This window comes from Pelobates fuscus, chromosome 4 (genome assembly GCF_036172605.1).
Source record: "Pelobates fuscus isolate aPelFus1 chromosome 4, aPelFus1.pri, whole genome shotgun sequence".
Taxonomy (NCBI): Eukaryota; Metazoa; Chordata; class Amphibia; order Anura; family Pelobatidae; genus Pelobates; species Pelobates fuscus.
Window position 1 is genome coordinate 125,399,579 of NC_086320.1, and position 23,456 is coordinate 125,423,034.

General features: G+C 39.4%; 1 protein-coding gene across 3 annotated transcripts in view; it reads left to right on the plus strand.

Annotated features, from left to right (window-relative positions):
* Positions 1 to 23,456, plus strand: part of GNAL (G protein subunit alpha L) — a 349,035-nt gene that overhangs the window by 321,124 nt on the left and 4,455 nt on the right. For all 3 annotated transcript variants that reach the window (XM_063451591.1, XM_063451592.1, XM_063451593.1), the window contains 6 exons: positions 14,387 to 14,441; positions 16,103 to 16,176; positions 17,247 to 17,305; positions 18,220 to 18,340; positions 19,791 to 19,921; positions 21,130 to 21,197. In XM_063451591.1, the coding sequence (XP_063307661.1) occupies positions 14,387 to 14,441; positions 16,103 to 16,176; positions 17,247 to 17,305; positions 18,220 to 18,340; positions 19,791 to 19,921; positions 21,130 to 21,197 (508 nt within the window). The remainder of the gene's footprint in view (positions 1 to 14,386; positions 14,442 to 16,102; positions 16,177 to 17,246; positions 17,306 to 18,219; positions 18,341 to 19,790; positions 19,922 to 21,129; positions 21,198 to 23,456) is intronic.

Genomic DNA, 23,456 nt, shown 5'->3' on the forward strand with positions numbered 1-23,456 from the left:
TAATCAGTGAGTGAAACTGAAAGTGGCAGCACCAGGAAGGTGATGTCTGATTTTCACAAAATCATACATTCATGAGTACCAGGTAACAGATTCATGTAAAAACTGAACATTATCCAAATTGTAGCTTTATTTAAATTTTGTGCCTACAATACAATATGTCTTAAAGATGGACGTGTGCACTGTTTCTGCAGTTTTCTGACGTATCATTGGTATACATGGGGTTTTCTTGTCCATCTGTGTTACACATGGATAACTGACCCTATGGAATCACATATTTTATTTTTTTTAGACCGTTACACATTGGAGGTATAAAAACTTGTTGATTCAGCTTCTTGGTTTAAAAAAAAGGGGGGGGGGGAGGAGGGGAGTCTACAATTAGAATAGTAACTTTTCTGGAAATCTCACCTCTGAATAAGTTGCGTAAATCTTTACATTTTTGTGTTTTAAATGCGTGTTCCAATTTACCATGTAAAATCACACATTGTATCATACATGATGAATGCCTCACGACCAAAACGTTGTATGCATTCCACATAAAATGATTTTCTTTACCCTACACTGTGCATCCTGTGCCTCTTCACTTTTAGAACAATGATTGACAGAGATACAAGGAGAATGCGCGCTGTTATATCCCTGGAACCGATTTAAAATAATGCTTTTTATACCATCGATAACATTTCGGTCCTATATTACTAGGGAGCTCTTTTCTGAGGGTTAGTTCTTGAAGTGATAGTCTATTAATTGATCCACTTGCAAGGTATGTGTTTTATGCGTTGCAACAATGTGTTCACAGATGATGATGTAACTGTTGAGAAAGCCTTGAGAGATGCCACACTAATCTGGCTTTTTTCATTGTGGTTTATTCCTTCCCCACCCCTCTTGTGCCTTTAGGGTGGATATTTGCACACATATTTAAGTCTGCCTATTTTACATGATTAATGTTTTCGTAACATCAAATAAAGTGGTATGGTTTTTGTTTTTTGGGGGTTTTTTTTTTTGGTTTTTTTTTTTTTGGTTTTTTTTAAATCCCCACTTTCCGTCTTTTTATAGTAATGCAAAAGTCTGTTTTATTACTTGTGCAAAAATTCCATAACTTTCAGTAGATGTGTTAGTGATATAATTCATTATCTTAATTCCTTACAGACATACGTGGCTTTCAATTTTGCTAGCACATTTAGGCTTTCATTCCACTGCCCAAAGCCCAGCAGTATAGGTTCACCCCTTTCCTCCACTCCCTTTACTTGGCCTCCATTCCATACGCTGACTTTTTATTATGGGAAAAGCAATGCAGAAACAGAATAGCAGCGGAGTTAGCCATCACTGGTTATATGTGTGCAAGCATGCAACCAAAACGATCTCCTGCAACTTATATCTTGGTGGATTTCAAAGTTTCTTTAAAAAATAAAAATAAAATTTGTTTATATGCTTTGATCAATGAATGTACAACCTAAGCCCTCCACTATTCTCTACTTTCCCCAGTGAGTTGCCAGAGAATTATGATAAATGTAATCAAACTATATTTTGAATGGCCAGGTTTGGACGACCTTTATTGAGCAGTGGTCAAAGGAGAAATGTATATTATGTCGCTTTCTGTGATATTGACATTGTATCCTAAAACGTATGGACAAAATTGGCAGTGGTACAGTTTATATTGTTATAATGCAAAGAGCTGATGTACGACTCTGGAAAGGAAGCAGGAACTATGAAAAGTGACATGCTTGTGACCTACAGCATTGTACAATCTGTGTCCTCTTTTTTCTCCTGTTAACATACTTTCATTTCCCTCAGTTTCTGTAGCCATTCCAAAAGCAGTTAATGCTGTGTGTTTTTGGTTTGTTTGTTGTTTTTTATTTTTGTGGGAAAATAAATTCCTGGTCCATACAGATCACTTAAGAACACTGCCCCTCTCTACCTATCTTCACTTATAGACATGTCCCATCCAGGAAACTCGGCACTGCAATAAACCTTTGCCTGTCCTCATGCCCCGTCTAACTTACAAGACTTCTCTACAGACGTATATCTCTGGAACTTGCTTCCATGCACCATTTCACTCTGTCCAGTCTCCATTCCTTTGAAAAGAAAATAACAAAAATATAAATTCTTTGAGATGGCTTATTAGTTAAACTGTTAACATCCTTCCTTTCCTCTCCCTCCCCACACTTCACTAACCCGCTTCGCTTCCTGTCCATCAACTGCATCGTCTAACAATTACATTCTCATTTTATTGTAAACGCGCCTGGCAATTTTTTCTATGTGTAAAATGCATTTTTACCATTACGATACATGTAATTATACCCTGCTCTTCTTCCACTTTCTATTCCTGAACATTTGATTTGTTTGTTTTAAACGACCTACCACCAAAGGACCTCGGTGCTGGAATTTAGTAAGTAGAGTAAGGGTTTATTAGGGGGTGCGAGGGAACTTTGTATTCCTAGCACTATAGTATCTCTTTAATGACCTATGAAGAACAAAATAATCATTATAAGGTGTTCTTTAACAATCCTAACACAGTTAAGATATACATGACACATAGTAAAAACTACTTTGTCCTATGTATGTGTTGATCTTTGGCAATGGCGCATCCAGCCATTTCCCATCAGCAGTCCGTCGTGATGGCTCGGTGCCTGTGAACATACAAATGATGAAAGATGGAAGATCTTGCGGGATATTACAGAGATCGCATTCACTACAAAAGTATAGTAGTAATAGCGACACCTGACATGTGAAGCTGCCATGAACTGAAGAAGCATGCTGGTTGGAGGCAGAACTTAAAGTTAGTATATTCCATTAACTGCTCTTCTACTAATCTTGACAGAGATATCTGCATATCAAAGGGAGGTATGAGATTAGGTCACATTGGGCGGGCCCTGAGGGGTGTTTCCAGCTATGTAAATTTTATTACTGGTGATGACCATAATGGACCACTGACGGGGTCTGTCTGACTAGACCACAACAGACTGCAACTCGCAGATGGCACTGCTGAAGTACTCTGCCGGGTACTGGTGCCCGTTCACAGTAATTTTACAAGAGTGGCTATGGCAGAGCTGTTCTGAGAAAGTTTACGTTACTAATAACAATGTATGTAACTAAAATATAATATGTAACAAGAACAATGTGTTTTATTTACACCAAATGATTTCTAAACTCATTTATTGTAGTTTAAAAACAAATTGCTGGGAGTTTTATTGCTGTAAAGCTCACGCACACCAACAATATGAAGCTCCTAAAATAGAGGGGCATTTGGGATAGAATAGAAAGATAGGGGGATTTGCACCCAGAATAGGGATTGTCCCTTCTAAATAGAGACACTTGGGAGGTATGGTGTATCTATATGTTGGCCATAGATGCCACAAGAATCATTACATTGAAGGTAAGTGTTTATTACGCACTATTATAGATGGTGGTGTTAATTTTAATTTCAAGGGATATGTATGGTTTTCAACACAATTAACATGTGATATATACCCTGTCTAAGCAATGTAGTTCCTATTTCGAATTTACAGTCTCCCCTGATCACTTCAGAAACACATCAGGGAAGTGGAGAATATTCTTAATGCACCTTAATCGTTTCAGCTGCAGACTTGTGCAAATCAATTGTTGTTAAGACAGTACCAACATATAGTTGATCCTAAAGGTTTTTGGCTGTGCATACGTCTATGTGCACACACTGATTACCAAACACACATCACATATGAAGTTGGGTTTTCAGTAAATAGTGAATCCCACTTACTTAATACTTAATGGATCTGGCAGAAATATACTGTATACATGTCACTCTCCTCCATTCTGAATGTTGTGGTGGGCAGGTTTTCAGAATATTGCATTTCTTTTTTTTTTTTTTTTTTAATTCTTTATTTTTGTGGTGCAGAAAGATATGACAGCGCTTATGTGGTACCCCAACGGCATTCCACATGAGTATCAACGACAGTAATAACAGAGGGGTACATGGTATACTTGCACCTTTTTATATAATAATGCAGGATCAGTTCTATTGCGAGTAGTTTATGCAAAAAATAAGTACATGAGATAAGCGCAAGTTAATAAGGTTATTCAAATAGATTAAACAATCAGTAGTTTCCTCGGGCTTATATAAGATTGTAACTAAGCAGGTTCACGAGTAGTGTGGGGGTAAACAAGGTTAGCTTGTCGTGCATATGTTATAAAGAAAGCATTATGTTGCATGTCTAGTGTTTTGTGACGGTAGAGTGATCGTGTGTCTCGCTTGTGTAGGGCCTGCTGGGCTAGTGCTAGGTATGGTATGCTGTACCTACATAGGCTTAGGGCTCCGAAGAATAAAAAATATTGCTATGTCATGCTGTTGAATAAAGCAGCATCGCTTTGCAATCTAACAGTGTATGTAGGCTTTATTTATAACCTGTCAGATTGTGTTGTCGTCTTAGGCACTTGTAAAACATTCAAGTCAGATATGACATCTAGAGACCAATAACAGATAAACAGTGATATAAACAGCTTGCCGGAACAGTGATGAAGCAGGATAGTCCACCCTTGAGTCTGAATAGTTCTCGTCCTTCCAGACAGCTCTGCTGCAATGGTTGTGCATTACTGGAGCTATGAGGACTCGATGAACCTGTGTCAGTGTCTCTTTCAACCAACGCCTTTTGATGGGAGTATGTCGGAGCCCACTAGTGGTCCGCGGGAGGCTGCTGATTCATCAGGCCTCGTGAGGGTATCCTCCGTGCCCCAGGCTGGTAGGTGGGTCTGCGTCGCTTGATCGCACAGTCGGCGCTTACTAAAGACCGGCATTTCTCCCCATGTGGGGGTAACGGGAGATCTGATGGCATGCTTCTTCCTGTGGCGTTTGAGCCTCCGTTGGAGTGGGTGATGCTTTCGGGAGTTAACCCATCTGGCCTTCTGCCCAGTATGGCGGCTGCTCCCTGCTCCGTGCAGCCTGGTTGTCTCGTGTGCTGCTGTTTGGCGCTCGGTGGTCAGCCAGGCAGACGTGCAGTGCTCTGGAGTGCTGCTGGGGCCCTGGGGTTGTCCGGCGTTTTCCTTGTCGCTTGAGTGAGTGCAGGAGCCTGCGCCTGGGTTGGCGCGCACATGTCGGTGCTTGTGTGGACAGATGCCCGCCTGAAATACCTGTAAGGGGACACCATAGTGGCGTCTGCGGGTCGTCGGTCGGATCCACCCGGCCACCGCCCGTGCCGCTTGAAGGTTGGGCATACCCCTGCTGCATTGCAGTTCAAAGAAGGCTGTGCAGAGCCGGTCCAGGACCTCTAGGGAGGGAGGCTGTGGATGGTTGCTCGTGGCTCCTGTCCGTGAGCTGCGCCTGGCGGCCATCTTGGACGCGTTCTGCCTGACTCGTGGTGTTTTCAGGTTTGTGTTCCTGCTCGGTTGTTGTCGCTTATCCGCTTGTCTTGCGGGGACCGGGATGACCCCCACCGGTCCGGGGGGGGGGGGGGGGGGGGTTTGGAGGTCAGTTGTGGTTGCTGGGGTGTCCGGCTCCGGAGAGAGCGGCCGCCTCTCCCCGGCCTCGGCTCCCGCAGGCCTCAGATCGCTTTTTGGATCGTGTGCCCCGATCAACTTCAGACGGGTATCTCCCGTTTCCCTGATGTGCCCCCGACGTGGGTAGCACACCTTGGGGGGTCAGTGGGCCATATAGCTGCCAATATTGCCTTTGTTTCCCTCGCCCGTCGGGAGCTCCTTCCCCGCACGTCTGTTCGCCTCGGCGGTCAGACTCCGCCCCCAGAATATTGCATTTCTAACTAATGGGTCAATATGCTTTGTTATAGTTTTTTACTGCTGTCAGGGACACTACAAATCTTAAAGGGACACTGTAGGCACCCAGACCACTTCAGCTCATGGAAGTGGTCTGGGTGCGGTGTCCCTTTTCCACAATTAGTGCAGCAAAGTTTATATTGCAGCTCTAAGTCTGCTCCCAGTGACTGTCTGGTAGGACTTTCTGGTTTAAAACTGACCTTTGGTCTGGTATCTGATGCAGGACATCCTCATGAGGACCTCCAGTGTCAGATTTTTCCCGATAGGAAAGCATTGATTAATACTTTCCTGTGGGGAGGGGGGGGGGGAATCCTAATGCGAGCACGGCCATTGCCGCGCATGCGCATTAGGTCTCCCCTGCCGGTTGATGTTGGCAGTTGAGGAGCCTGACCCAGTGCCGAGGTTTTGGCGCTGGATTCAGGTAAGTGACTGAAGGGCTTTGTTTTCCAGGCACTATAGAAACCCTTTAAGTACTCTAGCTTGCTGTGTGTCTTTTTTATTTTTTTTTCCTTTACCAAAAAGAACATCTTTCAATAGAAATGTTTTACATCATATCTTTTATATGAAAGTGTGTTTTCTATTTATAGGATCATCTTATGATGTGTATAAAAACACCTAATGAAATTCATAAACAAGAAATGTACAGTGCATTTAACACCTCCTACCCTGTAGTATAAAGTAATGTGGAGCGGATCTTTAGAGCAGAGGGCCCAAGACAGGATGTTCAGTCTAACCACTTGGAACAGAGCCAGCTTTGAACATTAGTATCCCAAGATTCTACAAATTAGCTCCTAGGCAGACATTTGTTAAAATGGACCTGTAACCTACAAAATGGGAGAGGCCAACTCTGTTTTAGGTAAGCAGTAAAGTATAATGTCTGTTTTGCTAGATAAATAGGCTGACAAAGCGCTCTTTTATTTATGCAACAGCTGGGAATTTACCTTTTGGCGACATAAGCTCTAGAAATATTTTTTTGCATGGCAGGGGCACTTTTATGTTACACGCAGAGAACCAAGTAGACACAAGATCTTTCATAGTGGTAAAAACCACACCCTTTTAGGCCCATTGCATTGTTGAGTTTAATATGATACTATATAAACTAGAATTATTTAATACTCTGGGAGTATATAAATACAATTTGTGTTTGATGGATTATTTTATTACAAATGTGGTATTGTGTCGTTTTGATGTCCATTTTTCTGTTTCTCCATATTAATCCTTATTTTTCGGCATGCATCTGTTCGTATTACTTTTTTGCAGTATCTCTTCATTGCCACCTACTGGATTCCATGAAAATTGCAATATTATTCTCCAAAATGTCCTTTTCACTTAAATAATGCAAATCTGAGTTCAGCTGCAGATCATACTTTTTGCTTAGTGTAGACTGCCTAATATAAAATATAGCAAACAAAAAGAATGTAAGGAGATGAACAAATGTACCTTGTCAAACATGGTTATAGTATTAACCACAAACTCATTAGGCAGCATCACATTAATCGGCAGAAATTTAAGTAAAACAGATAAACCATCCCAGGTACTCAGGAAATTCAGCTCACACCAGAATGTGGTTCATCTCTCATATTGGACTTTTTTTGCTAGATGTAAATCACAGCGCTATGAGGCCCTGAAACACGGATGCTGTGCTCTGTATGTTCATGTGGATCCAAATCACATCACATCTATGGGTGGACAGAGACACTAAGCAACTGGTATTTTACAGGCTCTGTAGATTAAAGAAAGACCACAGAAACAACCTGTTGTATTTTCACTTCACTAAGCCAATCTTAGGCACCTGGCTTTATGAATCAGTGGATTAGTGCGTGACAGTGTTAGAAACATAGAATGTGACGGCAGATAAGAACCATTCAGCCCATCTAGTCTGCCCAATTTTCTAAATACTTTCATTAGTCCCTGGCCCAGTGGTACCTACAGGGGTCGCAGCTTCGACCTGGACCCTCACTGCAGGGGGCTCGGCCGCAGCCACGACACCTGCAACCGTGGGCCGCCTAGATGCCGCCCCCTCCGTGTTCCCCTTGTCATAGGTGGGCCCTAGAGGTGGCCCGCTGGTCACCTTATGGACCCACCCGGCTGGCGGCAGAGTTCCTGTCAGACGTGGCGAGGGAGCTTTGTTCTTTCTGCTCTGCTCCCTTGTGCGCCGTTTGCTGATGCCGGGAGCCGGAATATGACGTCATATTCCTGCACCCGGGTTCAGTAGACAGCCTGCCAGGGAGCAGAGCAGAGAGAGCACTGCTCCCTCGCCACATCTAACAGGAACTCTGCCACCCGCCGCATTGAATCCCAGGGACAGATCCACGCCAGCTCTCCAGGTAGGGAGGCTGGGTGGACATTTAATATTAATAATTTGTGTGTCTGAATGTGTATTTGTCTGTAAGTGTATATGTGTGTCTGAATGTGTATTTGTCTGTAAGTGTATATGTGTGTCTGAATGTGTATTTGTCTGTAAGTGTATATATGTGTCTGAATGTGTGTGTATATGTTTGTCTGTGAGTGTGTGTGTGTGTCTTCCGCCTGCCGCACTGTAGCCCCACTGGATCCCAGGGACAGATCCACGCCAGCTCTCCAGGTAGGGTGGCTGGGTGGACATTTAATATTAATAATTTGTGTGTGTCTGAATGTGTATTTGTCTGTAAGTGTGTGTGTGTATATGTTTGTCTGTAAGTGTATGTGTGTCTGAGTGTCTCTCTATATGTGTCTGTATGTATGGGTCTCTGTGTGTATGTGTCTGCATGTGTATCTGTTTGTCTGCATGTATGTGGGGGGGAGGGGGAACGTGTGGGGTAGGAGGTAGATGTATGGGGGGCCCCAAGGCAATTTTCGCACCGGGGCCTCGTGGTTTCTAGTTACACTTCTGCTTATGCCTATCTCATGCATGCTTAAACTCCCTTCACTGTGTTAACCTCTACCACTTCAGCTGGAAGGCTATTTCATGCATCCACTACCCTCTCAGTAAAGTAAAGTTAGGGCCCTTTTAAATCCAGATAATATCCTCATAACAGATTGCAAGAGAATGGACAACAGCTCAAATAGCTTGCTCTTCGGTGGGTCCGCGCTGAGTTGCCAAGTTGGTTTCAGCTCATCTTGTGCCATTTGCATATCAGACTGATCCCACCCAAAAGGACAGTCCAGATCCAAAATGCAAGCTGTCTCCCTCTGCACTAAAGATAATTTAGTAGTGTTGCATGGACTTACAGGTGTATGTTAATGATCATAATCTGGAGCAAGGTGTCTGCATAAAATGACCATAAGGACACGTCCTACTTTGTTTATTTTTGTTTTAGATAAATTTAGTCATGATGGGGGGGGGGGGTTCTTTTTTTTTTAGGTTTTTTTTTGCGGGGTTATTTCTTGTTTAAGGTTATGTTAGGCTGCTAGTTATCACATAATAAAAGGGGAAGTCTCGCTTGTGCTGATATCCTAGATTATATATGTTTTAGTTTGCTGACTGGTTTGATAGATGATGACCTTTTTATTATATTCAGCCATATTTATAGTATTAATTACTGTTCTGCATCCAGATAAAACAAACTGATCCAGGGTTAATGTCCATAGCTGTTGTAGTATAGATGTTGTATAGCCATTTTACAGTATCTAATATGTGAAAACTGGATTATGGGAGAGAAGTACTGTAAAGAACACACTTTTAACCTGTAGTCAGTCGTCAAAGCAATGTGCCATGCAATTGCAAATCTATCTGTTCTTCAAAGTGCAAATATCATGTTTTGTAGAATGTAAAAGGAGAAAGCACAGGTTCTCTCCATATCGGTTATGGTGCAGTTCAACAGTTAAAGGTACACTCTACTACCAAAACATGTTTTACAAATGGGTAAACCTCATTGAAAAAAATGCATGTGTTTATTTATGCATTTTGTTTATCATTGGGGGTATATTCAAAAAACGTTTGCAAAAGCCGCAGATCTTTTTTTTTTTTTTTTTTTTTTCTCTTGAAGCCTTTGCCCTGATTTTCTAACCTCACTCAGATTTTCTGCGGCTGCCCAATCAGACTTTCCAATGCAGTTCAATGAGAAGTCTTTGCAAGGAAAGGGCTCTGGCCTGGCAATTTTCCATATATATATATATGTAATGCTCTGGACACCAACATAGCTTAAGTGCATATAATTTTTTTGCAATATGTTCCAGGCACTCAACGTTTAAACCTCAAATTAGGTCTTTGCCAGGACCATTTTGCCTTTTGTACTTGTATTGAGATTGCCATACTTAGGTCTGGTTTACACCTGAGATAATCCATTAAGTTGAGTGCAGACTCCTTCTACCAACTATACCAGTTTGCACACATCCGTGTTGTATAATCCCCCTGTTTAAATCTCTTCAGTTTTGATAAAGAAATAAATATTTTGCTGCTTTTTGCAACATAACTCCACCCCTTTAGTCATGCCTCTTTTTTTCACAAAAGGTCTTCCTGATTGGAAAGTAATCAGTGTAGCTCAGCCAATGTGAATATACTATAAAGAATAACATTTTATTGATAATTGCTCTTTGCATTTATCGATATCCATTAAACGTTGTAAAGCTTAACTGCCAAGTAGATTTTATTGTATGTTTAATTTGATCGTGGAGCAAGTCATCTGCATAGTGTCATATCATACAGTGTCTACCTAATGTTTCTTTCTATATTGTATCTTTAAACCACAATTGTAACACTTTGGGCATAATCTGGTATTTCACACATTCCCTGCCATTGTCAAATCTTAGCCAAAGAGCATTGTGCCAAAGTTCCTTTATCATTGAGAGGGTATTCTTTATAATTAGCACCAATATCTTCCTGAAATTCAGTTGGGTTTATATCCTTTTCAATAAATAAAGTAGGGTCAGTAACCCGCATAGAATGTCTGCTTAGTGTAATCCTCCTATTTAAACACACGTGTGGTGAGATGAGATACAGAGCAGGTACATTTGTTTGCACCGCTCTGTTTATGCAGTTCACTTTTTTTTGCAGGATATGCATTTGAAAGCCTATTTTTAGAAGGTTTGGGTTCCTTGTCTGTGTCTGAGCATGTATATATACATTTATCATTTCCAACCTCTCCCCCAATCTGTTTTCTATAACTGTCAGCCACATATCCCTGTCTTTGTAAACTCTGTGCTCCTAATTTACACAACATGGCAGACCCAGGCTATGAAAGTTAAACTTTCAGATTCATCTAACAGCTGTCCGAGGGGGAAAAATAAGAATGTATCGTTTATTTTTAGCAAGCAGTTGATCTCATTTTGGTTAGGTAGGAAGGTCCTGGCCAGTTAACCCATTTTATAACCTGATAAGATACACTGCTATGCCAGTATGATCACTAAACTCTGAATTTTGGAGAATTTAATCTAATGACAATGATTAATCTAAAATAGGTGATCTAGAGGGGCAAAATTCAACTCTGCTAGAGCCTCAGCTTGATAATGTTTTCCTATTCAGATTAAATTGGCTAAAATTTGGGGTGTAGTGAATAACCCTGTAAATGTGCTACGTCCTTTAGTTAATAGTGAGCATGAGTGTATATATTATCTAACCCATAGAAGCAACTAAGTGTACCCCAGATTTTCAACTAAAAAACTGAAGGCTTGTATGAATAACTTCTAAATAAAATTACATGGAAGATATTGTATATAGCAAGCAATGTTGTGCTTTTAAATGGACACGCCGAACATCATAACAACTTAGTCTAAACTGTATTGTTATGGTTTATGGTGTGAAGAGGTCCAAGGTCCAAGGTTTTGACCCCAAAATCTGCAATCCAGCTCCTGTTTGCTCGCCCCTAAATTTCCTTTTTATTTTTTTTTCTCAGAGGCTTCAAAAAGGAAGCCTTGAATTTCGGTGCTGCTGATAGGATGAATGCATCCTTTGATGTAAGTTGGTACCTCCTTGCACCATAGCAACGTAATTTCCCACCACACACTGGCTTGTGCCCTCACTCTGCATCATGAAGAGCAGTATAAATCACATCCAGTTTAGTTTTTCCATAATTATCATTTTATTGAAGTGATCTTGGTGCCTATTGTGTCCCTTAAAAGGGGCACACTTCACCATAAGCACTGCTACTTGTTGTAGTGGTTATGGTGTTAATCAGGCTTATGGTGCCAGTTTGTGTGAAACCATTTCAGAGGTTTTGACGCAGTATCCCTCAGAAGACCATTTCCCAGCTCCTTGCATGCAGTACTACTAGTGCTGTTACATTTCCATGACCACGATGTGTAATTTGACAGAGTAGATTGGATGCGTGTGTTAGTGGTCATAGTGCTTAGAATTCCCCTTTAAGTAAGTAATTTTTTTTTTTTATGCATTTGCATCCTTGCCAGAGAGCTTTTCAAATTTTATTTTAGTTCTGATTCTGAAATTGTGTTGATTGGGGGGGGGGGGGATTTATAAATAAAGATGCTACCTACTTCTTACACTTCATATGAATGACACAATATGTCTGGTGTGGTGGTGGTGGGGGGGGGAGGGAGGGAGCTGATGCCAGTCCACAGCATTGCAGAGTAGGCACATGCCTGCCCAAAACGGCCTACTCTGCTTTTGTGTCGAGAGGACCTGGAGGCAGGAGGAGGGATCTGGGAAGCAGCTGTCCTGTCCTCCCGCGCGCAATCTGTGTGGAGCGTTGATGCGCGTTATCACGGCAACGCTCCACACAGCATTGCGCGGGAGGGCAGGAGAGCTACAGCCAGGCACATGCTTACCACCACCGGACCACCAGGGATGTCTGTGTCCCCCCCTCCTTCACCAAAGGTAAGAAGAAGTGAAGGGGGGGATTTTTTTTTTTTTTTGTGTCTTTACCACCCCCCTCCCTCACACACACACAGGGCCACTCTCCCCTCCCATAGCAACTTTACCCCCCCCCCCCCCACACACACAACACACACACACAGTATTCCACACCCTTACACTCAATGCAGTAGGTGTGTGTATGTATTCAGCAGTCTGTGTGTACTCAGCATTCTATGTGTGTGCGTCTTCAGCAGCCTGTGTGTACATATTCAGCGGACTGTGTGTATGTTTGTGTGCATGTCTGTGTGCGTATTTAGCAGTCTGTCTGTGTGTCGGTGTGTGAATGTGTTCAGTCTGTGTGTATGTATTGCATTTGTTGGAGATACTAATAAATATAAGCTTAATTTTATCTATTTATATAATTATTTAACATTTGTATCATTGAACTCTCTGTTGTGTTCTTTTAAAACAAAAGATGTTAATTAGTTCGGACAACTGTACGAGTTGTTTTTTCTAAACTTAAACCTCAGTATTCAGGTTTAATTGCCGTGTTGGCACTTTGAGGGAAAAAAAAGTTGGCATTTATTGCTGTTTGGGCACTCTGGCTCAAAAAGGTTCGCCATCACTGGTCTAGCTCAAATCCTAGCTTTCTAACCCATCCCTTTTCAACGCCATTTGTAGTACTTATTACATTGAACCTGTACCTTTAGTTGTCATTATTTTTAGTTATTGTTTTTTCAACATACATTTGACAAAATCTATTAATAATTTGTATTAATCTGACCCTCGTCCTTAGTGTTTGGGAGCAAAAACACATTGTAAGGTAGAGTTCTGGACATGGAAGGCTCTGACAAGAGGCCAGGAAGAAGTCTGTAAATCACTGTGTAAAGCATAGTTTATGTAACTAATGAGCCCCCATTAGGACCCCCTTGTTTCCGTTTCCTCCGGTTCTGTTAATGTTTCAGCTATTCTATGTGTCAATATTTAGAGTCTCTGACACGCGTTTGAATTCTAACCAAATTTAACACTTTCCCACATAAATCTTATATTCACAAAATTTTGTCATAATGATTTGAAAGGGGACGAGGCGGGAGTTCTGCCCAGAGAAATACAATGAAAACTTTAAACTTTTGTTCTAATAGTAGTAGTTATTTGCAAATTCAGTGTATATGATGTTTAACGTTGATAAAATTAATGTCCTATTTTTCTGAAAAGAATTCAAAGACTATGTTAAAATGATGTCACCCTGCAGAATACATCTTTAATAAAATCTAATATTTAAACCATTATTATAATAGTAAAAGTGTGGATATTATGGAGGATGAGTCCCCCATGGAACAATCTATCCCTGTTATGATGGTCTTGCTGTTAAAACATGTTAAAATGTTTTTTGGTTTTTTTTTTTTAAATACATTTGAAAGATGTTACACGGTCACTCTATATTCCATGCAATATCAGATGTTATGGTCCTTATCGTTAACCTAATAAAGATCTAAACTAATCTAAAAGTAGTGTGAGCACTGAAATGCCAGGTAATTTGTGCACATCTTTAAGGAAGTGCTATTCTCTAACATAGACAAATAATATTGGCAGAAAAAGGACAAACATTAGAATTTTCCATGAAAGTACACAGTATTTGCTAGATAAAAAGTGGCCTTCCCAAAACGTGTCTAACAAGGTGCGGTAGACACACACTTTGCTGGTCAATGACTTCTGCAAATCATGTGGTCAAGGAAAAACCCTGCTACTGGTTCTCCCATTGTAGACGACAACAATAATGAAACTTCTCCTCCATACAGTACTAATGAGGGTTTATTCAAAATGTTTAGAAAAGGTCTGCATACAGTGCTTATATCTCATGTCATCATGACTGGCAAAAACAGTGTCTTTATAAATGAAATGTTATATTTTGTCTTTCAGCTTTTTAGAGAGAATTGACCATGTCCGGCAAAATGACTACACACCAACAGATCAGGTCAGTGCTGTTCTCTTTATAATACAGTGACAAGGCTGCATTTCAGTGTAGTAGATTTATTGAACCCAGTCTATCCGTTTCCATTTACCTAGCCCTAACATAACACATGCTTTCAGAATCTCTCACATTTTACATCAATCTATAACTGTATTTTTAATATTCACTTAGGAATATGACAAATCCACCTGTTCCTTTATGAAATAAGCACCTGAGTAGCACTGTACATGGAGTCCTAAAGCCCGAGGAAAGTGGGTGGGCTCTTTTGTAGGTAGTTTGGTACATACGGTACCTGAGACCATTAGTTATTTGAGACTCCTGTGATCAAGGCAGAAGCCAGATGTTGGGGTAATTTTGTCTCGAGCCCTAGGTCAGTATACAGTTTCTGAAGGTAACCATGTTGCACTTTATTTATGGGCCTAAGGTGTAGATACTTTGCACTTTATATACATAATCACCCCATACTGTTAGGACACACCAGAATGGATTTTACAATGCATTTGTTATATTGATATTGCATATATTGAATATATATATATAATATCCGATCTGTGAACTGATTTCAATGGGAGAATAACTGCTTATGTATACATGAAATCACATATTTGATGTGCTTTCTGCTCTGAAATCTAAGTGAATCGCTTACCTGTAGCCCAACACAGCTTCCAAGTAGTACATGAACTCGAATGGTAGTCATTTGTGACTAATAGGCATGTTTGTAAGCCAGCAAAGCGGTGGTTGGATGATAAACGTTGTCCCTACTGCCCTAATGAGAGTGGTGTTTTATGTGAAATCAATACAGAGGTCCTAGCTTGCATTCTCTTATTTTATTTCATACAGGTATAAATAAATAAATAAACAGTTGCTCTCCGATATTGACCTGGAATTATGATAGCAGCCCATACACATGCTGCTTTAATCACAAGCTAGATCTACTAAAGAAACACAGGTTTAAAGTAGTTTAACAAGCCTTCATTAACATAATTAATAAATTACATTTCTGTATGTAAAAATATACATGTTAAACGCTATCTTTGTGTATTCTACTAGAGATTTTAACATATTTATAAGTACTTATTTTGCCATCTTAAAAACCGAAATACCCATCTTACGACCAATCAATCAATACCTATTTAATTTAAACAATAATTTAAGTTTAAATTATGTTTGCAATATCAATTAATTTTTCACCATTGTTAAAGGGTTACTCCACCCATCATAACTACTACAGTTACAGTCACTAGTGCATAGTCACAAGGCATACAATACTGCAAAAGAGTAGAAGGATATTGAGGAAGATAAGGAAAAACAGAGTGGAATTTATGTTTTGATTGAAGGTAGCAGAATTGCTGGCAGTTGATGTTGCACAGTTTTTTAATTGGTCATAGTGTTTGGAGTAGCCTTTCAACAAATGAGGGGGGGGGGGGGGGAGTAAATTCATGCAAGGTTGTTCACTAATACATGAATTATTTGGAAATAACCAGTTACGGTAGTTGTAATTAGAATTCTCTCACATCAGTGCTATTTTGGACTTATATTTGCAAAATCCCAGTGAATTACTGATAATTTGTAGTCTAGTGAATAACCTTGATGGTATTATATGCTAATTTTGTCTGTTAACAAGATTTGTTGGTTTTATTTGTTGTGTGTCTTTATTATAACAGGACTTATTAAGATGCAGAGTTTTGACATCAGGGATTTTTGAAACGCGATTTCAAGTAGACAAAGTAAATTTCCAGTGAGTATAGATTTATAAATGTATTTATTTTAAAGATTGTTTCAAATATTTAAAAGAGTTAATGTGGTTGTTCGGAATCTCTGGAAAATGCAGATCACATACAGCTACTCCTCACTTACCAACCGGGTTCCGTTCTTACAACCCGCTCATAAAACGAATTGGTCGGTAAGTGAGGTCTATACATAGATTAGAGGGATTTCCTGCTCTGGTGCGTAGGTCCACGTTCGGGTAAATTTCCGCGAACTTAGACATAAGCACCACAACAGAGAATCCCTCTAATCTGTGTTCGGGGAACGTTCCCCGAACATAGATTTAAGGGATTCCCTGCTCTCCTGCGCTCGTCTATGTTCGAATCCCAATCCCAACGCTAAAGAGCTAGCCGTAAAGTGAGGACCACCTGTAGTTTACCTTCAGCTAAGAACATAATGGTAATTTTCTTTTATAATGGTTGAGTTATATAAAATATCAAAATCTTTCGAAGGTCTTTAGAGTTAGTATGCACACCATAACCACTAGAGAAGAAATGTTGAATAAAAGTACTTGAGTACAATTCACCTAGTTTGTGTCTAACCATTTATAAGCAGTTTCACTAAAAATTCAAGCTCTCCTGCGGCTTGGGTAATGCGGATGGGAATTTACACATTCTGTGTCTGTCCGTGGACTGAAGTGCCATAGCACCATGACATCTGCAGATGGAAATTAGAGGGTATTCGCGTTACAGCAATGACTCCCATCAACAGAGAGTAGTAAATATTACAGTTACAGCAATTATATACAGGGGATATTACCATAACTACCCTGACACCCGCAGGGAAGAAGCCATGACCTCTCCAAACTGGAAGTAGGATGTAATACCATTCCAGCCATACTTCTTATAAATGCAAAAAGAATTGTTGCAATAAACAACTTTGTGTGGCTTTATAATGCTATTTTTCTATCTTTACAATAACATACCTCAGTATTTCACCCTCTGCTGTCTTACACCATATTGATTAAAATGTTTCCTAATACAACCTTCAATGAACACTTACCCTGCTATAACAGGCTTTCTGATTGTGTCTTTTAAACAGCATGTTTGATGTAGGCGGACAAAGAGATGAAAGAAGGAAGTGGATTCAATGTTTTAATGGTGAGCTCTTGGAAATTCAAACCGATATAATTTGTGACGTTCTTTCCAATTTTCAAACTTTATTTATAAATTCTTGACGTTCTTTTGATACAAATTGATTAATGTATTATTTTATTAACTACTTACATTTAAGTGAAGCTTATGAAATTTGGATATAAGCATCTACATGTATTTTGATACAGTACTAATTATGTATAAGGATAATTTTTCAAACACATTTAAAAAAAAAAAATAAAGCAATCTCAGTGGAGTTTAATGGCATGTACCGCTGAATGTGCCATGAGATATATATATATATATTTTATATAAAACTTTATGTATATGCACCTCCTCTAATTTAAACAAGAATATAAAGCAGGGCATTCACAAAAATGTACAAAATATAGGAATAATCTCCCTCTAGTTCGCCCAACTCGATTCCTATAAATACCAGTCTTATTCACTAAACTCAATATATTCCAATTGCAAATTAAATCTGGATGGAAAACCTGAGGAAAATATGGCTGATCTGGAAAATTCTCCAACTGGTTTTATTCTTTCTATATTCGTTTTTACCTTTGGATTTAATTTGCGAAACTTCAGAATTTAGTAAGAAACCCTAAAAATGCATTTTTTTTGTTGAGATAAAGCAGGTCTTGTAATACGCCAAGTAAAAATTGATATACAATATTTTTAAAAAGGCTTTTAGAGAATGGATGTAATCTATAAAATGTGCTGCACAGACAGAACTTTTTTTTTTCTTTTTTTCCATTGTGGCATTCATTTCTTTATGTTTAAGTATACCAGCTGGAACAGATGAAAGTGGATTTTATTTAGCGCGTAGTACATTAGTAATGGTACAATACTGCTTTTTTTGTTATCACAGTTTTTTTACTAATATGTTGGGGGTATTTTTCTTTTCCCATATGCTCCAGATGTCACAGCTATCATTTTTGTAGTCGCCAGTAGCAGTTACAACATGGTTATACGGGAAGACAATAATACAAACAGACTAAGAGAAGCACTGGACCTTTTCAAGAGTATCTGGAACAATAGGTAAACTCAGTCCCTTTGCTGATAGTCCATTGGATTTTTAATGCTGATGCTAATTGGTCAGAAACAGGCATTCTCCTATCAACCACTTACATGTAACCTCTTCATTTCGTTGAAGTGTTTATAGTGTCTGGAGTCCCCTGGCACCGTCCATTCATTCAGTGTTAAAGTTTTTAGTGTTTTAATGACATACGAGAGTTGTATCATTAAATCAGCAGAATACATCCTCTTTGCTGCTCGGGCTAATGAGGAAGTGTCATGCTGAGCAGCAATGGTCAGTTGTGAGTGTGACAGATGTCTGTTTTCAGCCTATCACAGTTCGCATTGAAGCTGTGAATCTGTATGGCTAGAAGGAAGTTTGTAATCTATGCCTTAACCACACCTCCAGTAGGGGCCAGGCTGTTGGTGGCCAGGGACCCTCATTCTGTATTAAACTGCTCGATAAAGGTTCAACATTGAATGGAGGGATTGTGCCAGACGGCTCCTTGCACTATAACTAATTCAGTCAGATGAAATGATTATAGTCCCTACAGTGTCCCTTTAATGACTTTCTTGTTAATTGTTTTACCGGAAGCAGTTGGGGAAACTGCTGGTTTTATAATGGAGTATGCTCTTCCAAAATGACAATTGTGTTGACCATCTAGTGCGATTTTCAAAACTCCTGTGACTGCTGCTAGTGTTCGCCTAAAAATTAATTTACATCACTCCGTTTAAAGCAATATGAAATGTAAATTAGTTTGTTTTTCAACATCCCTTTCTCCTGTGAGTAGTTGCCATCAAACATAGATGATTTAAAAATATATAAACTTGCTAATGGATACATGGCACCTCAGTGTTGCTCTGCAATTGTTTGGTCTCAAAAAGCCAAATGTATCCACTCACTGTGGCCATTGTCATAAGGTGGTAGGTTTCTGTGAGCGGGCTAAAGCTCACAGCTCACGTGTTAATAGAGTATTGCTGAGGTTGTTTTTGCTATAGTGAGGCATTACTCTGAAAAAGTAGAAAATTGTGGTTAATAATTGAATCGGTAGTAGTGTACCACCAGAATCAAGCATCTACATCTTTGCTTGCTTCTATATTATGATCTCCTAAGGTAACCGTGCATTGGAAAGCTACCAATGAGCACTTTATCCAAATTGTATATGGATGCCAAACTTGAAGAATGCCACTTTAACAAAGGAAATAGGTCCAGATGGGCAACTAGTCAAACAATGCTTCTTGGTATACAGACTGAAACCCGTATTGCCGTACTTACAATATGTCTGTAATTGTGGGAAAAAAATGACAGAAGCCCACAAGGAAGGAATTTTTAACTGTAGACAAATTCAGAACCCCTTTAAAAATTTGAAGTTATTGTTATTACATTTTGTGTGTTTTGGGATGTTAAATTCATAAAGCTTTTCTTTACTCACTGCCCAACAAAAATTTTGTTTTTTTCTTTCATGTTCAACAGGTGGTTACGAACCATTTCCATCATTTTGTTTTTGAACAAACAAGATATGCTGGCTGAAAAGGTTTTGGCAGGGAAATCTAAAATAGAAGATTATTTCCCGGAATATGTCCGCTACACTTTACCTGATGATGGTAACTGATCGTTGATATATGCACTACCCTTAACATACAATGTATTTGATCATTATGATGATTATCCACTTGTGTTAACACAACAAAACTGCACTGTAGCTGCTGGGAAGTGCCATTCACCGATGTTAAGTCAGCAAAGTTGACTGTTAACTTAAAAGGATTTGTGAACAATTGACAAGGAAAATGAGTTTGTTTTTTTTAAATCCTATGCCAGTTCCCCACAATTATTTGTTTGTTAATACCTATATATTTTATATCACATCAGCACTGCACTAATATTTATCATTACTTTGAACTTTTGTAGGAATACACTAAACACACACTTCAACTTAACTCTTTAAAGACCAAGGCATTTTTGGCACTTTTGTCATGTGTTCATTCTACCATAATTTCCCCCTTTCTGATAATTGCACCCATACATATTTTATATCATTTTTAATGGAGAAAGTGGGTGTCCTTTTTATACTCTAAATGTATACATACTGTAATATTAAAATATATGGGATGGGGGGGGGATTTTAAAACTGTTTTACATCATTTAATCATTTCTACACACCAAGTGCAAATATAGAAAACTAACTCTAAACTAGATTGATTCACTAATACGTGAATTGTGTCCATTGATTTTTATATTTTTTACATGTGTAAGACCCAAGTAACAAGATGTTTTGTTTGTGTAGAGGTAGATTAAAACACCTTGTCACAACTGGCATTCTCATGGTTCTTGGAACTTGGTACCCACAGCCATAAAAAGGAAGATAATAGGAGGAAATTTTTTCCTAATATGTTTGCATTTTCATTTAAATCTCTCTTGCTCTCATTAGTTCATTGCTTTCTAAATTATTATTTTGGGTTTCATTCAGGCTAAAAATCCACTACCATGGAATAAGCAAACACGGTGTATGGTCCCAAAATATTTTACATCGAGCAGATGATCTTTTAAGACATGTGGTGCTTTCATTACACAAGCACAATGGCTTTATAGGGACTGAAGTGACTTCCACCTGCAGAATTCCAAACTAATGCAAACACAGTTTTACAACCTGTATACATTATGCCACCAGTCTGATACAGAAGTTTCCCTATTATTTCATTAGAAGTACCCTGTGTGTTAAACGTAGGGCATAGGTTCAGAAATGGGGGATAGGGAGAACAACTTTAAATACCAGTTCATTGTCTAACCTGTCTTTTCCTGTTATTATTTACAGCTCAGCCAGATGCAGGAGAGGACCCCAAAGTGACAAGGGCCAAGTTCTTCATACGCGATGAGTTTTTAGTAAGTGTACAAATTCTGTATTTTTAAGAGATGCAGCGTTTTAGTTTCTGTATATTGGCTGTTTTGGATAATAGGGAAAATAATGGTCTATCGCTTTTTTTCCCCAGCTTTTCTTTCAAAAACAAACCTAAAAACACAGTTATTGTCATAGACAGCTGTGGAATATGTTATAGAATGATCTCAGTATTTACAATGTTTACAGTTGTTTACATTGCAGTACTAAGACTGCCTCTAGTGGATGTCTACCAGAGTTTAACTCCGTGAAACCACACGGGACTTCCTCACATTTTGCATGAGGATGGCCAGTGTCAGAGAAAACCTTATAGAAAAGCATTGCGGTTTAATGCACATTAGGTCCCCATCAGATGTTATCAGCGTAGGTGGTCTGCGATCCAGCGCTAAAGGACCTTGGCGCTGGAATTGGGTAAATGATTAAAGGGTTCTTTAACTCTGTACAACGAGGGGAGTGTTGCCATAAGTGCAGAAGAACACTTGAGTGTTAGGCATACATCTTTGTATTTCCAACATTAAAGTGTTCCTTTTAGGGCTGAATTGATTGCAAATTTACTGCAGTTGGCTGGTAGGTAGAGCCAGAAAGTCCTAAAAATCAAAAGTTCGGTATAGAAGGGGAATTCTGGGGCCTCCTTGTGGATGAATGGTAGAACCTTAGCACAAGCCATCAACAGACCCAGAGGTTCAAATCCCACATAGACACTTTATGTAAGCTCTCCTTTGTTGCAAAATAATCACTTAAAGCTTCAGATCAGAATAGCCTATTGCAATAGGGGAGTGTTGCCATAAGTGCAGAAGAACACTTGAGTGTTAGGCATACATCTTTGTATTTCCAACATTAAAGTGTTCCTTTTAGGGCTGAATTGATTGCAAATTTACTGCAGTTGGCTGGTAGGTAGAGCCAGAAAGTCCTAAAAATCAAAAGTTCGGTATAGAAGGGGAATTCTGGGGCCTCCTTGTGGATGAATGGTAGAACCTTAGCACAAGCCATCAACAGACCCAGAGGTTCAAATCCCACATAGACACTTTATGTAAGCTCTCCTTTGTTGCAAAATAATCACTTAAAGCTTCAGATCAGAATAGCCTATTGCAATAGGGGAGTGTTGCCATAAGTGCAGAAGAACACTTGAGTGTTAGGCATACATCTTTGTATTTCCAACATTAAAGTGTTCCTTTTAGGGCTGAATTGATTGCAAATTTACTGCAGTTGGCTGGTAGGTAGAGCCAGAAAGTCCTAAAAATCAAAAGTTCGGTATAGAAGGGGAATTCTGGGGCCTCCTTGTGGATGAATGGTAGAACCTTAGCACAAGCCATCAACAGACCCAGAGGTTCAAATCCCACATAGACACTTTATGTAAGCTCTCCTTTGTTGCAAAATAATCACTTAAAGCTTCAGATCAGAATAGCCTATTGCAATAGGGGAGTGTTGCCATAAGTGCAGAAGAACACTTGAGTGTTAGGCATACATCTTTGTATTTCCAACATTAAAGTGTTCCTTTTAGGGCTGAATTGATTGCAAATTTACTGCAGTTGGCTGGTAGGTAGAGCCAGAAAGTCCTAAAAATCAAAAGTTCGGTATAGAAGGGGAATTCTGGGGCCTCCTTGTGGATGAATGGTAGAACCTTAGCACAAGCCATCAACAGACCCAGAGGTTCAAATCCCACATAGACACTTTATGTAAGCTCTCCTTTGTTGCAAAATAATCACTTAAAGCTTCAGATCAGAATAGCCTATTGCAATAGGGGAGTGTTGCCATAAGTGCAGAAGAACACTTGAGTGTTAGGCATACATCTTTGTATTTCCAACATTAAAGTGTTCCTTTTAGGGCTGAATTGATTGCAAATTTACTGCAGTTGGCTGGTAGGTAGAGCCAGAAAGTCCTAAAAATCTAAAGTTCGGTATAGAAGGGGAATTCTGGGGCCTCCTTGTGGATGAATGGTAGAACCTTAGCACAAGCCATCAACAGACCCAGAGGTTCAAATCCCACATAGACACTTTATGTAAGCTCTCCTTTGTTGCAAAATAATCACTTAAAGCTTCAGATCAGAATAGCCTATTGCAATATCACATTCCTTATCTTTGTATTTTTTGGACTAAATGTAAACTGTTTTGTTTTTTATTATTACAATGTATTAATTGAAAAAAAAATATTACATGTATTATAACTTTCACTAATCTCCTGGCTTACGCTTGCTTTGTGGGAGTGAACTTTTTACGTCTTTTTTAGTCAGACGCACAACTTGACCA